Source organism: Pseudophryne corroboree, chromosome 7 (genome assembly GCF_028390025.1).
Source record: "Pseudophryne corroboree isolate aPseCor3 chromosome 7, aPseCor3.hap2, whole genome shotgun sequence".
Taxonomy (NCBI): domain Eukaryota; kingdom Metazoa; phylum Chordata; class Amphibia; order Anura; family Myobatrachidae; genus Pseudophryne; species Pseudophryne corroboree.
Window position 1 is genome coordinate 488,363,499 of NC_086450.1, and position 18,374 is coordinate 488,381,872.

Below are 18,374 nucleotides of genomic sequence, written 5' to 3' on the forward strand. Positions count from 1 at the left end.
CGCAGTCCGGACCCGATCGCACGGCTGCGAAAAACTGCAGCCGCTGTGCGATGCTTTTCCACTTCTGCGGGGGGGGGGGGGGGGGGGGGGCGGCACTGACATACGGGGCGGGATAGCCCTGTGCTGGGCGTCCCCCTGCATGTCAATGGGCTACGATCAACTCGGAATCACCCCCAGTATCTCTCTTAATGCAGCTCCTACTTAAGTAAATGCTGATGTCCATACAATGTCAATATGATAAGATGTTCTGGATGCACTATGGGGCTAATTCAGACCTGATCGCTGATGTGCGTTTTTGCACAGCGGGCGATCAGGTCTGAACTGCGCACGTGCCGCAGTGCGCATGTGCATGCCAGAGATGCGATCAGCATCTCAGCCCAGCGATCGCCTCTGCCTGACTGACAGGCAGAGGTGTTTGCTGGTCGCGAGGAGGCAGGCAGACGGCGTTAGGCCGCCGTTTTGGGGGCATGGTCCAGGCAACGCAAGTGTGCCTGGACCGTGTGGTGGGTGGGACGCGCCGTCTGCGTGACATCACACGCAGCCGCTGCGACCTGGGTCGCCGTGAAAGTCGCCTACCAGCGCAGCAGGTAGGGACTTACTCGCCGGTTGAGCTAGCATCACCGCCATGCAATGCTATCACACCCGTGCGGCGGAGGGACGGCCAGACATGCGGAGTGGGCTAGCCCCGTGCTGGACATCCCCTCGCTTGTCAGGATGGCTGATCGTAGCCGTGCAAAATACAATCAGGTCTGAACTAGGCCCTATAATGTTGGCCCTATTTTAGTAACATCAGATATAAAGCAATGAAGTATTACAGGGCCTTTGCTGGACTACAGACACAGTTCATGTAACTATGTGTCACATGTTTCAATCTGGCAGCCAAACTGTACGCATCAATCTTCAATTTAAGCTGCTTATAATGCTTGCTTGGTAATTTAATTATTCCCAACCTGTGAGACAGCGTTAAAAAGGCTCCTCCGGCAGCATAAAATGTATCAATATGTCTCTTGTCCGTACACTAACAATGGAATCAGAGCTGATGGTGTTAGGCACCGTGGTCCGGCGCCTCCTCTCTGTCCGGCGCCTAGCAACTAGGGATGCCGTGCACGCGAGCCGCCAGGGCCCTAGCAACGATAGGACGCCGTGCGCGCTAGCCATCGGGTGCAACGCTAGGACGCCGGGCGCGCTGAGCCGCCGGGACCCTAGCAGCGGGGACGCCACAGGCGCAACTCGTTCCCCGTTGCAGGGATGTTTAATTTAATAATTACACTTGTTCTCTGGTCGTGCAGCACGGCAGCTGCACGACATTTAGGGTAATTAGGCTCTGCATTCTGATTGGAGGGCTCCCTGTTAAATCCCTCCTCAGTGCCTCACACAGACGCCGGTAATAGCTTCCTGCATGCTGCCTGTTGTTTGGTGAAATTCTGTTCCTGGTTTGCTGTGTCCGGTCCCTTCTGTCCTCAGAATTGCAGAATCTAGGAGTTGGTTTCCTGATCCTAAGGAGTGCTTCTGGTCTTAAGTCATCTGTGGCAGTCGTTTGAAGCTCTCTTTTGGTTCCGTGAGTTCCAGCCCTGCCGCATGTTGTGGCCTCAGCCACTTTAGTATTATTTCTTTGTTCTGGTGCTTTTGCGGAGGTTTCCGCTACCACAGTCCTCTCCGGTACTTGGCGGTGCCGTGTAGGAGAGTGGGCAAGTGGAATTTTGGTTGTTCTTTTCCCTGGCGGTAATCCACACATACTTTAGTTTTAGGTTTGTTAGTAGCCCCTGGCCTTGTTGTTCAGGTAGAGGGCCCCTTGTCATCACCCTGTCTTGGTTCACTCTTTGTCTCTCATTAAGACCTGAGGGGGCATCGGAGTTGGGCAGACGTAATCCACCCTTCAAACGCGGCTGCCATGGGCTCAAGAAACCATAGTCTCGCAAGAGTATTCTGACAGCACGGGCGAAACAACGGAGATAGGGTGCCAGGGCTATTCCCATTCCATTTCCCAGTCCCAGCATTACGTTCAGAAACTCAGGTCCCATCGCATAAGATCTCCCTTGACCTGAGTGTCTGGATCATAACAGATAGTATGGTAACTGCTCTTCCCTATGCAGTATATAGTCAAATGTAGAAGAGCTTTCCTTCATGTATCTGCTGTATGTGAGAGAATAGAGGGGAGTTTTAACAGAGGAGGGGGTCAGTGTGCACCTCTGGGAGGACCCCTCCTTAGTACGGTGCAGTATTCTTGACTGTGGACAAACAGAAAGCAAATCTTGTCCCTCACTACACAATGAAACCTAAGTATGGCATATAAACACAATTTGCTTAATTTAATTTGGGGTTTTCTTAAACTGTACGATGTAAGCCACAACCATCAAAATGATAACAAATAAAGGCTTGAAATATCTCACTTTGCATGTAATGTGTCTATATAATATATTAGTTTCACCTTTTAAGTTGAATTACTGAAATAAAAGAACTTTTGCACAATATTCTAATTTTCTGAGTTTCACCTGTATTTCTAAATTTCTCAGTAAGAAACTTTTGGCCTAGGGGTGCCGTGAAAAAAATCCTGACACAGTAGAGCGCCGTGATTCCAAAAAGTTTGAGAACCACTGCCCTAAACTTATAAAGTTACACAATGAGACAAATTTTAAATTTGATGTTAATTATTGTTTCTTTGTGACTTTCAGAGGAACCCCATGACATAAATATACTACGACGTGACCTGATACAGAGGATTGACACCTACAAGCTTGGCTACGGTTATACCCGTATCCTGCTACAGATATTTGGGTTTCAAAAATCAGACGGATCCTCCATCATCAATTCTTTCATGTCTGCCCTCACTAACGAGCCACAGGGAAAAATATCTGGATCATCAGTCCTGCTCAGGGGCGTCATCTCCATGATGGATAATACAGAGTATGTCTGTGAGGGATACAGATTTTATCTTCAGCTGGGTATGTAAATGTCATCCTTATAGATGTATATACTGTATTTGGAACACCAATCTGCCTAAGGAAATACTGTATGTGAAAAAAGACTAGAGCTTTATACTTATCAATCAAAGAACCTGATTCAGAGTTGCAAAAAAGCAAGCAAGTGGGCAAAACCATGTGTGCTGCAGGTGGGGCCGATGTAACATGTGCAGAGAGAGTTAGATTCGGGTGGGCTGTATTCAAACTGGAATCTAAATTGCAGCGTAAGAATAAATCTGTCTAACATCTGTGGGCTACTTGCAAAAACAGCCAGTATATACTCTGCACAGAATATGAATGTATTTGCTCCCCTTCCATGGCAACTTGGTTTGTTCCAGTGTTTTTATCTTAGCGTTACTAAACACATCCAGTAACATTAATCAGTGCCAAGCGCTTAAAGCCAGGACATGACGGCTCGCTGAACTTCACTGTTGGTTGGGAATCGCATCCCATCCAGGTGATTCTTCAATGGGCCAAAGAGATGGGAATCACTCAGTGCCAGGGCAGGGCTGTAGAGAGGATGGTCCGGTACCTCCCAATGGTAGCGCCAAAACAACTGACGTGCCATCAAAGGCGGTCTACCAAACCTGTTACTGTAAACATTGACTAAGGTAACACTTACCCATAACCATGATGAAATAACGGCCCAGAGACTTGTATAAGGAGAAAGAAAGGTCTGCTTTATTTAATTTTAATCTAAATTTATATTTAATAATTACTCACTAAATAACTGAAGAAGAAAGAAAACTACAGACCAACAACCGCCTTCAAGCCAACTCTGGGGCCCGCGTATACACACCACCTCTTCAGATCGGCTGTGGAATTATGTCAGGCCATAAAACTGTACAAAAGGACGCATAGCCACAATCGCCTCCAAATCAGCTGGAATGCTGCATCTCAGATCCCACAACATTGGAGATGTGAAATCGTTACTTCCAAAATGAATCACATTAGACACCAGGAAGATGAAGGTTCTATCCAACTGAAACAACTAAATAAAAATGGAACCGCAACACATCCCACGCACCCCTAACCATCAAACTCTCAGCCCCTGTAAAATTAATGTATAGAAAACAATGACAACTAAAGCAGGAAAGAGAAGTGAAAAATGACACCTGTGAGAGAGATTAGGGGGGTGGGGTGGCATAATCCTAAATTGACCTGAGGCAAAACTCAAAACATCCACCAGCCGGCAGCAGACTAGGCTAAATACTGGTGGTAAAATGAAATTCCTCAGGACCCCCACCAAAGGTGGCGAGTAGCTAAACCCCAAGTAAGGATTCAAACACTCTTATCAAATTCTAATGTATCTCTTACACAAGACTTCCATCGGCCAAGGCCTTTAATTTGATCCGCAGAAAAAAGAAGAAGTTTCAGCTAACCCCTCTATAATGGCTCAATACCTACCCAAGATAAGATGGGCAACACTCGCCAACATGACAGGCCAACGATATCGGAAGCTCAAAAAATGTGGCCAAACAAAGCACAAAGAGTTCCAGAAAAAACATGACAGGAAACTCGAGCAGGAGGAGATCCCTTGTCATGCCACTCATTGTGCTAAGGGGCAGCACACCACTGACCTTTGAAACATGCCCCAAAGCCCAAAGAGCCCGTTGCATCAGTAAATAATTGGAAAACACAATTGGGCTCTCCCGGAAAAACCCAAATGCATATTCCATTAAATGCAGACACAAATTCAACCCAAACTCTGGAGGTCCATCACAAGCTCGGATGAAATACGAATCAAATGATGTGACTTCTGCGCCCATGCAGTAGCCCGCTCTAACTTGCAACTAACAACCCACCCAAAGGAAATCATGAGCCATGTGAAATTCAAAAGACCCAGAAACGACTGAGCCTGGTCTAAGGTAACGTTACCCGGTGCCAAAGCCCCACCAGTGCATCGTGTAGTCAGCTGTTAGGGTCTCCTGCCCTGTGCTGCCACGTCGTCATGGCAACCGGGAGACAAGTGCTAGCGGAGTAACCTGAGCGCAGCTGATACTCCGGTTCGGGTCTTTTGCTGTGCAGTGGTTATAGGCTCTGTGCACGGCAGGGGATCTGGTGCTGGTTTTTGTGCTCACAGTCTGTGAGGTCTGAGTGGGGCGTGGACAGCACCTGCTTTATAAGGCCTCTTCTCAGGGTAAGCAGATGCTGCTGAATCTTTGTTGGTTAGTCAGTTCCTGAAAGTTAGCCAGTACTGTGTAGCTTTGTATTTGTTTGTTGCTTACTGCAAATAGGCCTGGGGATTTGGTATTACACTCTGCCAATCCAGACCTAGCAGTAAGACTGGAGTCAGTCATTTAGCTTGCTGGGGTTCTGTTACTACTCTGTGAACTTAGCAAGTTTGCGGCTGTATTCTAAGACTTGCCTGTCTAATCCTGTCTCACTGTGCTAGGCGTCAGGGGTCATTTTAGTGGCAGTAAGCTGAACCTGTGCACTGCAAGGGAGAATTAGGATTGTGGAGACTCTCCTTGCGTCTATCATTCCATCTCTGACCAAGGAGTTTACTGCCACACCCATTGGTAACCCTTTAGGGTTTTGCTGTTGCCCTTAGCAACAGCATTTCGGGTTCTCTACATATTAAAACACAACATCTTGCTTTTCCCATCTGAGCATTTCTAATACAATGGAGATACCCAGTTCCTTAGCCTCTGGGCTTCTCTGTTCACTTTGTGTGTATTTTGTTACCCTATCAAATTCTGTGTACGTTATGTCATATTCCCCAGTCTGTCTGTGAGTCCATTTGTTTTGCATAACAGTTCAAACACCAGTACATTCCTGCAGGCACTGGAGTGCATAACAGTTCTGACACCAGTACTTTCCTGCAGGCACTGGTGTGCATAACATATTCAGCAGCCTAATACTCCTGTTGAAATTTTGTGGGAATATGGAGCATACCCCTCAAAATACGTTGCAACAGGTGGTCGATCAGGTGCAGGTCCTGACTCGACAATTTAATGATTTGTCCATTAAAATGCACACCTCCCAGGCTGCTGGCAGAGCTCCCGCAGCAGCAGCACCTGCAGGGGTTAAGGAGCCGAAAGTAAATCTCCCGGATCGTTTTTCTGGAGATCGCTCGCAGTTCTTTTGTTTCAAGGAGAGCTGCAAGCTATACTTCCGGCTTAGGCCTCAGTCTTCTGGGTCGGAGATTCAGCGGGTGGGCATAGTGATTTCCTTGCTATAAGGAGACCTACAGGTCTGGGCATATGGGTTGCAGCCTGACTGTCCGTCACTTAAAAGCGTTGATGTTTTTTTTACGGCACTGGGCATGCTGTATGATGACCCTGACAAGACGGCCTCAGCAGAGGCTCAGATTTCGATCCTTAAGCAAGGCGAAGGCCAGTTGAGGTTTACTGTACGGAGTTTCGGAGGTTGGCCCATGATACCCAGTGGAATGACCCAGCCCTGAGACACCAGTACCGAAGAGGTCTTTCTAACCAGATAAAAGACCAACTGGTACAATATTTCTTGCCTGATAGCTTGGATCAGCTCATGCAGTTATCCATCCGGGTGGATAGACGGCTGAGAGAGCGTAGGCTTGAAAGGGAGACTGAGATTTCCTTTCTTTCCAAGGGAACCTCAGACTCTGAGGAATTTTCCGAGGAGCCTATGCAGATTGGGGCTACCCGCCTCTCCTCGCGTGAGAAGACGCGGAGGAGACAGCAGGGGTTGTGTTTGTACTGTGGGAATAAAGGTCATGTGGTAGTATCATGCCCAGAAAAGCCGGAAAACTTCAGGGCCTGAGGGTGATGGGAAATATCCTGTCAGGCCAGAAGTCAGAATTTCCCAAGAAGACTTTTATCATTCCGGTGACCTTGAAGATCCTCGGTCAAACTGTCAAGACTGAGGCCTTTGTGGACAGTGGGGCTGACAGGGTTTTTATGGACCGCCAATTCGCCCTGAAAGAAGACTTTTATCATTCCGGTGACCTTGAAGATCCTCGGTCAAACTGTCAAGACTGAGGCCTTTGTGGACAGTGGGGCTGACGGGGTTTTTATGGACCGCCAATTCGCCCTGAAACACTCTTTTCCCTTAGTACCCTTGGCATCGGAAATTGAGATTTGTGGGTTAAACGGGGAACCATTATCCCAAGGTAAAATTACCTCTTGCACTAGCCAGATTTCTTTGTTTATTGGAGCCACACACTCTGAAAAATTGTCCTTTTATGTGACTGTCTGTACTTTTGCCCCATTGGTGTTGGGGTTACCCTGGTTAAGGGCCCACAATCCTCAATTTGACTGGGTCTCTGGGGAGATTCTTAGTTGGAGTTGATTGAGCCTTCCAGTCAGGCTCTCGCAACTAAGTTTGCCAGGATTGCCAGGGTGTTATGCAGATTTTGCGGACGTGTTCTCCAAAAAAGTTGCAGAGGTAATGACTGTGCCATTGATTTGTTGCCAAATGCTAAGCTTCCCAAGAGCAGGTTGTACTCCCTGTCACGTCCTGAGACTCAGGCTATGGTAGAGTACATTCAGGAGAACATGGCTAAGGGATTTATCAGACCTTCACAGTCTCCAGTTGGGTCGGGGTTCTTCTTCGTGGGTAAAAAGGACGGTTCGTTGTGACCCTGCATCGACTTCAGGGAATTGAACCGTATCACGATTAAAAACTCATACCCACTGCCTCTCATTTCGGTCTTGTTTGACCAGCTTCGTATTGCCACCATTTTTTCTAAGATTGACCTGCGCGGTGCGTACAATCTTATCCGAATAAGAGAGGGGGATGAATGGAAGACTGCCTTTAATACCCACTCAGGGCATTATGAATATTTGGTGATGCCTTTTGGGCTCTGTAATGCCCTGGCAGTCTTCCAGGATTTCATGAATGATGTGCTCAGGGAATATTTGGATAGATTCTTAGTTGTATACTTAGATGACATCCTAATCTTCTCCCATTCCCTGGAGGAACATCGGAAGCATGTACGCTTAGTCCTCCAGAAACTCAGAGACCACCGGCTTGGGGCGAAGCTGGAGAAGTGCGAATTTGAAGTTCAGCAAATCGCATTTCTAGGATATATTATCTCCCCAGAAGGTTTCCAAATGGAGGGTTCCTAGGTACAGGCAGTCCTGGATTGGGTGCAGCCCACTAGTTTGAAGGCGCTTCAGCGTTTCCTGGGCTTTGCAAATTTTTATAGACGATTTATCGCTGGATTTTCATCTATAGTGGCGCCTTTGGTGGCACTCACTAAGAAAGGGGCGGATGTTGCTCACTGGTCTTGTGAGGCTAAAGCGGCTTTTGCCCATCTCAAAAGGGCATTTGTTTGGGCCAAGGTGCTGCGACACCCAGATCCAGAGCGTCCTTTTGTGGTGGAGGTGGATGCCTCTGAGATGGGTATTGGGGCAGTGCTTTCTCAGATGGGAGTGTCTGATCGCCTTCATCCCTGTGCTTACTTTTCCCGTAAATTTTCGCCTGCCGAGATGAATTATGACGTGGGTAACCGGGAATTGTTGGCTATTAAGGATGCACTCGAGGAGTGGAGACACTGGCTTGAGGGGGCTAAGTTTGTGGTCTCAATTCTCACTGACCATAAGAATCTGGCATATTTAGAGTCAGCGAAGCGTCTCAATGCCAGGCAGGCACGATGGGCTTTGTTTTTTGCTCGCTTTAATTTTTTGATAACATATCGCCCTGGGTCAAAAAACATCAAGGCTGATGCGCTCTCGCGGAGTTTTGCTCCAATCCAGGAGACCACCGAGGAGCCGTTGCCCATTGTTTCCCCATCATGTATTAAAGTGGGCATTACCCAGGACCTCTTATCATTAGTCCTTAGAGCACAGGAGCAGGCTCCTCCAGACCTTCCGGTAGGTCTATTGTTTGTGCCTCCTAGGTTAAGACAGCGAGTGTTCCTGGAATTCCATGCCAAGAAGTCGGCAGGTCACCCGGGTATTGCCAGAACTCGGGAGTTGCTATCTAGGGCGGTGTGGTGGCCCTCGGTGGCTAAGGATGTGGATCAGTGGGTTTGGGCATGTGACATCTGTGCCCGAAATAAGACTCCTAGAGGGGTTCCTGTTGGTCCATTACATCCACTCTCTATCCCATCTAAGCCATGGACCCACATTTCAATGGATTTTGTGGTGGACTTGCCCAAATCCTCGGGGATGACAGCCATCTGGGTTGTCGTTGACAGGTTTTCGAAGATGGCGCACTTCGTTCCACTGGTTGGGCTGCCATCGGCCAGACGCCTGTCTGAATTATTTATGCTGCATGTTGTGCGTCTCCACGGGTTGCCACTTGATGTGGTCTCTGACCGCGGATCCCAGTTTGTGGCCAAATTCTGGAGGGCATTTTGTTCCAATCTCCAGATCTCTGTCAGCTTGTCGTCAGGCTACCATCCACAGTCTAATGGGCAGACTGAAAGGGTGAACCAGTCCTTGGAGCAGTTCCTCAGGTGTTATGTCTCCAAGTGTCAGACTGACTGGGTTGCTCATCTGTCCATGGCGGAGTTTGCCTATAACAACGCGGCTCACTCTGCTACAGGGATCTCTCCCTTCCTTTGTGTGTATGGGCATCATCCTAAGGCCAATTCTTTTGACCCCCTGGACTCCACGCCTGGTGGTTCCTCTGTGGTTTCGGTCCTTAGAGGTATTTGGCGGAAAGTGAAGAAAGCCCTTGTGTCTGTGTCATTAGTGAGCAAAAGGGTTTTTGATAAGCGGAAAAGACCCTGCAGCTTCAAATTAGGAGACTTCGTCTGGTTGTCTACCAAGAATTTGAAGTTGAGACAACCATCTCATAAGTTAGGCCCCCGGTTCATCGGCCCTTATAAGATCACCAGGGTTATCAATCCGGTGGCATTTCAGTTAGATCTGCCCCGTTCTTTGGGTATCAATAAAACATTTCATTGTTCCCTTTTAAAACGGGCGATTAGTAATCCTTCTTCCAGTGGAAGACCTTCCCCTCTTCTGATACATGGCCAGAGGGAGTTTGTTGTTGAAAGGATTCTTGACTCCCAGGTGGTTCGGGGTCGGCTGTCATTTTTGGTGCACTGGAAGGGGTATGGCCCAGAGGAGCGGTCGTGGGTGCGCAGTTGTGATCTTCATGCCCCCAGACTGATACGCTCTTTCTTCTCGCAGTTCCCCGATAAACCCATGGTAGGGGTTCTTTGACCCCTCGTCAGAGGGGGGGTACTGTTAGGGTCTCCTGCCCTGTGCTGCCACGTCGTCATGGCAACCGGGAGACAAGTGCTAGCGGAGTAACCTGAGCGCAGCTGATACTCCGGTTCGGGTCTTTTGCTGTGCAGTGGTTATAGGCTCTGTGCACGACAGGGGATCCGGTGCTGGTTTTTGTGCTCACAGTCTGTGAGGTCTGAGTGGGGCGTGGACAGCACCTGCTTTATAAGGCCTCTTCTCAGGGTAAGCAGATGCTGCTGAATCTTTGTTGGTTAGTCAGTTCCTGAAAGTTAGCCAGTACTGTGTAGCTTTGTATTTGTTTGTTGCTTACTGCAAATAGGCCTGGGGATTTGGTATTACACTCTGCCAATCCAGACCTAGCAGTAAGACTGGAGTCAGTTGTTTAGCTTGCTGGGGTTCTGTTACTACTCTGTGAACTTAGCAAGTTTGCGGCTGTATTCTAAGACTTGCCTGTCTAATCCTGTCTCACTGTGCTAGGTGTCAGGGGTCAGTTTAGTGGCAGTAAGCTGAACCTGTGCACTGCAAGTGAGAATTAGGATTGTGGAGACTCTCCTTGCGTCTATCATTCCTTCTCTGATCAAGGAGTTTACTGCCACACCCGTTGGTAACCCTTTAGGGTTTTGCTGTTGCCCTTAGCAACAGCATTTCGGGTTCTCTACGTATTAAAACACAACATCTTGCTTTTCCCATCTGAGCATTTCTAATACAAGGGAGATACCCAGTTCCTTAGCCTCTGGGCTTCTCTGTTCACTTTGTGTGTATTTTGTTACCCTATCACCTTCTGTGTACGTTATGTCATATTCCCCAGTCTGTCTGTGAGTCCATTTGTTTTGCATAACAGTTCAAACACCAGTACATTCCTGCAGGCACTGGAGTGCATAACAGTTCTGACACCAGTACTTTCCTGCAGGCACTGGTGTGCATAACATCAGCACACCTTCTCCTGTGGGTGACAACATGCCCTTTTCAAGGTATCAATCTCGAGTTCCAAAATAAGACACGACCAGCAAAGGCCCTTCCATTTTATTGTGAGTGATGGGAACACCAAACTCCATGAACAACGAAAGGGTCCCCGCCAACATTCGAGAACAAGTGGAGCCAGAAATGCGCAAGAAATAAAACAACCCATGGGAAGGCATCTATCCATCTATAAACCTGAAAAAATCTGTATGCAATGGCCACAACCAAAAGGTACACTTGACATCAAACTTGGTCATGAGAGCCCGACCCCCAAGGGTCTGACCAACTCTAAAGCTTTGTCATATGACCAATAGGGCACCTACGCAGGTCCTCCGGAATCGCATCATTAACTAAGGCTCCCACTGAACAAGACAAATGCTGTATAAGCCTGTATTTTCCCTGCACCTTCTTGGGAACCACCCCCCTGGAGATAGTCCGGTAGTGGTGGTTCTGAGAAAGGGCCAATCATCCTTCCCAAACCATCTCCTTTGCAACAGAGCTGTATCGCTGTACCTAGGGTATATATCAAGCCTGCAAAACATGGCAGCTACATCTACCAGCATGTGGGCCTTACTTTGCACCAGGACCCCCAGGCCTCTCCCCATATGAGGCACCTCCACCCTGACCCCTGCCTCGTTGTTGCATTCTTTTCCAGGGTGCACACCATCACAACAGAGATATTGATGGAAATTTGGGACTTTAAGTTCCATTCGTTGGTAAAGGCAAAGCACTCCCTTTAGGTGCAGCCACTGCTTGGGATGCCCCCTCCCCTTCACCCACAGGCTGCACCCATTTAACACCAGCCACATCCCTGACAGATCGCTGTGGGTTAGTCGCTTGGAGTCACACTTTAACATCCTTTAAGCCAAACTACATGATGCTGCTTACAATGGAATTTCTCATCATGGTACACCACACTGTACCCATAGCCACTCGGTATATACTGTGGATCAGGTTGAAAGAAATAAACGTATTCATAGGTTCATCTTGGTGCATATGCAAGTAACACACCATGAACACCCAAAAGCCCCTAAGCCAGTATGTATAAAATGTATTAACTTCCATGGCCTTTCCTTTTTAGCCACCGTAAGAACCTTAGGAACTAGACGTTAAGGGGAAAATGTCAACATACTGACCAACCCAAATCTGCTCCATGACCCAAGGAATGGGTACCATGAAGGACAGCCGTGTTTGTGCAATGCACTGCCTCCTCCGGATCCTCCAAACTGGAAGCATTGAGGCTGCTAGACTGGCACCTATGCAGCTGTCTTGAGGCAAAGAGAAACAGCCATGCAGGGCCAAGAACAACCCTAGTGTGCGTCCGCTACACAAGCTACATACACAGAGCCCTCAAACTAGCTCGTGTGGGTGGTGCGACACAATTATGCACAACTTAAACAACGCATACACTTTGCCCTGCACGGTAACAACATAGGGAGAGAAACAATGGTGCGCTCGAATTAAAATATATACTGTTTATAGTAAAAAAGTAGTAGGTGTCCACTTCTATTCACTGCTGAAATCAGTAACAAAGAGTCTGCTTTAATTTATATACAATTCTTTTACTCACATAAATTGACACATATACATATATAAATGAGCTTAAAATCTGTATGTTCCACACACTCTAATAACATAACTGGATGTAACAGATTGGTCGAGTCTGTTTAGTGTCACAGAAATACATTGTTACTATTAAGAATACAACTACACTGTTGCTGCTAATCCTTCACAGTGCTAGTGAATACTATCTGTCCTTTATTAGAGTGTGTGGAACATACAGATTTTAAGCTCATTTTATATATGTATGTGTGTCAATTTATGTGAGTAAAAGAATTGTATATAAATTAAAGCAGACTCTTTGTTACTGATTTCAGCAGTGAATAGAAGTGGACACCTACTACTTTTTTACTATAAACAGTATATATTTTAATTCGAGCGCACCATTGTTTCTCTCCCTTTTTCTCCAATAATTTTTTGAGGATTTAGCTAATCCTCTCATATGTGTGCAGCTGAAGTCTAATTGAATATAATTGGTTTAATTGCGCCGGGAGTTGGGGTGTGAAAAACACCTCTTGTGTGGTTACGGTAACAACATACATCACAATATCAGAATACAAGATCACATGGTGCTGTCCCTTTAAATCCCTCCCGCTGGAAAAGGGGTGGGCGCCGCACGGCCTACCCACCTCCTGTACCTTCCCTTATGTGGGCCCCAGGCCTGCCTACCTAAATACCTAAGGGTGGCCTGGGCCTAGCGCCCAGTGCCACCTTTATTTACCTCGGGGGTCTTATTCACTGGGCCTAGCGCCCCCTAGCTGCACACAGGCCGGAGGCCTGATTTCGCCCACGAGCCTAGCGCCCGCCTAACTTGTTGCCCGTTGGGTGACCTGGGCCTTGTGCCCAAGGTCACCTTATCATATCCCTAATCGGCCAAAATACACTAGGGCCTAATGCCCTCTATTTGTCCCCCAGGCCTATTGCCTGCTTTTGTCCCTCGGGCCTAGTGCCCGCCTACTGTGCCAGAAAGGGGTGGCTTGGGCCTAATGCCCAAACCCCCATGACAGTCAATGACCCCACGCACTCCTAGCTGCGCCACAGGCCTAATGCCTGAATTGTGCCCCCGGGCCTAATGCCCGTCCCTGGTGGTCGAGGGAGGAAGAGGGAGGGGCTGAAGGTTGCCTCACTGAGGCCTCACCTGCTCCAGGGATCTCCAACTCCCTCTTGTGCCGCTGACCCGTCTTGGCCAGCGGCGTCGCCTCCGCTGCTCCGCGTCCAGCCGCCGCTGGACATCTTCGTTCAGGAGCCAGACGTCTTCAGGCCTCTTCCGCGGCCACCCGAGGTCCAACCGCGACGTCTTCTTCCTCGCGCCACCGAAATCTTCTGCGCTCCGGAGCGCCGACGACCTTCTCCGCTGCTCCCGCCCATCTTCTTCTTTCTTCTTCGTGCTCTTCCGCGCGCGCGATCTCTTCGGCTCCCGCCCGGCATCTGACGTCAGATGCAGGGGGCGGGGCCCAAGACGCGGCGAGCGCCGATTGGCTCGCCGCGTCCCTCTCTGATTGGCTGCCGCTCCGGGAGCCGCGATTGGCTCCCGGAGGGCGCCAACGTTTTAATCTTCCTGCAGCCTCCGGTCCGGTGCAGGGAAAAGTGTAATCCCTGCACCGGACACCCACCGCCACGCACCCAGCGCTGGGGACAGACAAGCTGCCCCAGCGCTGTCCCCAGCTAGGGACAGCAACACTGATGTGCCCACAGGGCACATCTCTACACATCTGTGTTGAACAGGTTACTGGATAAGATAGGTGTTCAGCACAGGTGATGGCAATCATCAATTAACAGGGAAGTCCACGAGCAGAGCAATCTGTCCCTCCTGGAGACGGTCATGTTGGGAGGAATGGTGTCATGACTGGACAATTGGCACCATTGAGAATAACGTGCCATTGATGTGAGAGGTGAACATCAGCTACGAAGGTGGGTGAGGGCCGACCGACACGCTACAATGGAGCAGATCACAGTCAGCATGAACGTGGGGGCTACCAGACGTGTGCCTAAAGTGACAGATCTGCCTGTCTAGCTGCTGTCCGCGCTGCACACGGCAGTTACTCTGGCTATTAGATGGTGGTCATCAGAAATTCAGAATGTGACTCCACCATGTATAACAGGGCTCCTCTATAAAGAAGGTATACTGTGCATGACAGAAACCACTAAATAGACCATAGTCCCAGTAACAAACACAAATCACTTTTAAATATAAACTAGCGACAAATGATTTACTCCCAGACAAAGCACCAATGCAACTACAGCATTGCATGCGTTGTGATAGCAACACAACTGTCACATGTGCTGGGGAGAGGAAGAGTTAAAGGGGGGATCAAATGAGGAGGCAAAAACAGCCATCCACTGATCTTTGCAACTATTGCATGATTTGGGAGGAAAAGGAATTTAAGGGGAGGGGTCCATAATAAGATCTTATCCAAATGGAGCATGCCCATGGAAATCTCTCCAGATGGGTGATAGATCGGACCCCCTGATAGGATGGTGTTAGCTGCACACTTACTGGAAAAAGAGTGGAGCCAAGTAATGCAGCATATACTACTGGCTAGTCACACGTACCCACTACAACCAGGCTCACCGCCATATTAAATCAAGCCTTCAAACTACAACAATGCTAAAACCAAAGTATCAATCCCAATGCCCAAGTGCACCACCATAACAGTCAGATCTTCCATCTTGTTTTGTGACACAATACCCCTAGCTGAGCAGAAAAGGTAATGGGCATATATATATATATACAGTATATATATATATATATACAGTATATATATATAAATATATAAAATTAGTGAACCATGGGCTTAATTCAGATATGATCGCAGCAGCAATTTTGTTAGCTATTGGGCGAAACCATGTGCACTGCAGGTGTGGCAGATGCAACATGTGCAAAGAGAGTTAGATTTGGGTAGGTTATTTTGTTTTTGTGCAGCAAAATAACCTACCCAAATCTAACTCTCTCTGCACATGTTACATCTACCACCGCCCCCCCTGCACTAAACATGGTTTTGTCCATTATTTAACAAATTTGCTGCTGCTATCAGATCTGAATTAGGGGTCTTCTATGATTGACCGGCGCCCAGCATATCGGCGCCAGGATCCCGACCGCCAGAATGCCAGCAGGGGTGTGAGCCCAATAATGCCCTACACACGCCACGCTATTTATTCTCCCTCCAGGGGTGTCGTGGACACCCCAAGAGGAAGAATAGTTGTCCATGTACCGTCTGTCGGGATTCCGCTGCTGGTATTCTGAGCGCCGGGATTCCGACAGCAGGTATATCAAGTGCCACCACTGAATTAGGCCCCATGTCTCCTGGTAACATTTAGCTAAGCCAATTATATTGGGACCTGTAGATGTCCTCCTGATGCCACCTAAGTTCCTTTCACCATGTACTCTTTATATATAATGCACGACATGCCACGCAATGGACAGCCACAGCACTTAAACTTTCCTCTGTGGTAGCGCAACTACTATCTGGAGCCACAGAATCAGGAATTACAGCCATGACGCTCAATCATCCAATTCATTGTTGAAGATAATTCTGAAAGAAGGTGACTAAGGCCACATGTCTTGATAATTTCTAATTATTTGGGTGACATATAGTGACACTATTTGAGTCCTAACTACTGATTTCATCATCCTCTGGCCATGAAAATTGGGCAGTCCTGGAGGAACTTTAGAAACAATTTCACCTTGTGGCCAGTAAGCTCTAGCTGCCTTGTTCGGTGTGTACCACTATTCATGCAAAGGTCCCTTATGCTACACCTAGCTCTGAGAAACCGGAGCAAGAAACAGCACCCAGGGAGGATTTACCTGTTTTCCAGATGGGCGAAAATTATTTGTATCAGTACAAAATGACTTGACTTTTATCATTCCGGATGTGGAATCCCGAACTCACTATACGCTTTGGCCTGGATTCATGAAGCCTTGGAGAGTGATAAATTGCACGGTGGTAAAGTACCAACCAATCAGCTCCTAACTGTCATTTTTCAAACACAGCCGGTAACATGACAGTTAGGAGCTGATTGTCTTGTACTTTACCACCGTGATATTTATCACTCCTCAAGGCTTGATAAATCTGGGCCTTTGTACGGGATTCATATTTATACTTCCAGCTTTCTAGGAAAATACATCGGACATTGTTCCCAATGTGGAAATAAAAACTTCAAAAGAACAAAAATTCCGTATAACAAAGAAAGTCATGAGTGAGGTGAGGTGGAAACATGATTGGGGAAAAAAAGTTTATGAAATGATTGGCCTTAGAGTACAATAAATAAAGAAGATACTGTAGGTTGGACTTTGAAGTAACAACACAGTAATTTGGTTTTTTAAGTTAAATTTAATACAAAATGAAACATAATAAAGTAAAAGAAGTATTTCATTTTTGTATATTAGTTAGCTTTAGGGATTTCCTTATACTCTGTATAGTGATGGCACTTCCATTGATTGTTGGTAAGAAACTGATATGATCAACACTAGTTAGGATATGACATTTTAGATGTTTTCTCAAGGCCCATCAGTTCCAAACATGTTCTACTTACTGTACAGTATGTTAAACTGAAGTATGATCACTCTCACTATTGGAGCATTAATAAAGTAAGGACGTTACATAAAATGTTACGGTTTGATGTCCTTTCCATGAACAGTATATATGAGATATTCTTGTAAGGTTAATAATGTTTATTCTAATTCTAGGTCATGTAACTCTGGATGGAGATTTTCAGGAGACCTTTGGGAATGTAGCAGATAAAATACTCAGAGCAAAACAAAATGGGGATTTGTGTGTTCCAATATTTATATCCAGGTAACCCTGTGATACAGTAACTGTAGCTCATTAATTAATGCCTGTAGTTATTTCTGTGTATTGTTATAATTGTATTCTGTAAAAGTTATGTAATATGAATGTAGGACTCTCTTTTAGGAGAGTCTAGAAAGTACTTGCCATTGGGACAGTAGTGAGCAATCATTTTTACACTGCAGTCAATAATCTGTCATCATTATTATTATTATCCTCTATTTATATGGCGGAACAAGGGATCTGCAGCGCCCAGTTACAGAGTACATAAATGAATAATCAAAACTGGAAAATAGTGACTTATAGTTGGAGACAATATAGGACGTCTCATAGGAGTAAAGGTTTTTTCACAGTGAGGACAACACGAGTTTGGAATTGCCTGCCTGAGAGAGTAGTGATGGCGGACTCGGTCAACACTTTTAAGAATGGGCTAGATAAATGTAGTATTTATTTATTTATTAACAGGTTCTTATATAGGGCAGCAAATTCCGTTGCGCTTTACAAGTGGAAATAACAATGATATTACAAAACAATGATATAACAAAACTGGGTAATAACAAACAGTCATAGAGGTAGGAAGGCCCTGCTCGCAAGCTTACAATCTATAGATTCCTAATGGATAAGGATATACAAGGTTATGGTGGGTAGTCACCCACTATAGTTATAAAAAAATAAAAAGAGGAATAAAAACAACGGCCGACATTCGCAACAGACAAAATTAGTCCTAAAAATAATATAGTGTAGGAGACCACAAAAAGGTTGAACTCGATGGACAAATTGTCTTTTTTTTCAACCTCTGAAACTACTGTATGTTACTAAGTACGGGGTAAATGAACATACAGATGTGTCCACTTACACTTTGCTGTTTTGCTCAACTTGGCACAACATGCAAAACACGGCTAAGCTGTTTTTCACGAGTAGCGAGTGGATGGATTTAAAGAATTTTGTTTTCCATAATAGAATATGTATAAATTAACATATTA

At 46.7% G+C, this 18,374-nt stretch overlaps 1 protein-coding gene across 3 annotated transcripts in view; it reads left to right on the top strand.

Annotated features, from left to right (window-relative positions):
* LOC134945689 (uncharacterized) overlaps window positions 1-18,374 on the top strand; it is an 89,216-nt gene that overhangs the window by 60,718 nt on the left and 10,124 nt on the right. For all 3 annotated transcript variants that reach the window (XM_063935132.1, XM_063935133.1, XM_063935131.1), the window contains 2 exons: window positions 2,673-2,942; window positions 17,292-17,400. In XM_063935132.1, coding sequence (XP_063791202.1) covers window positions 2,673-2,942; window positions 17,292-17,400 — 379 coding nt within the window. The remainder of the gene's footprint in view (window positions 1-2,672; window positions 2,943-17,291; window positions 17,401-18,374) is intronic.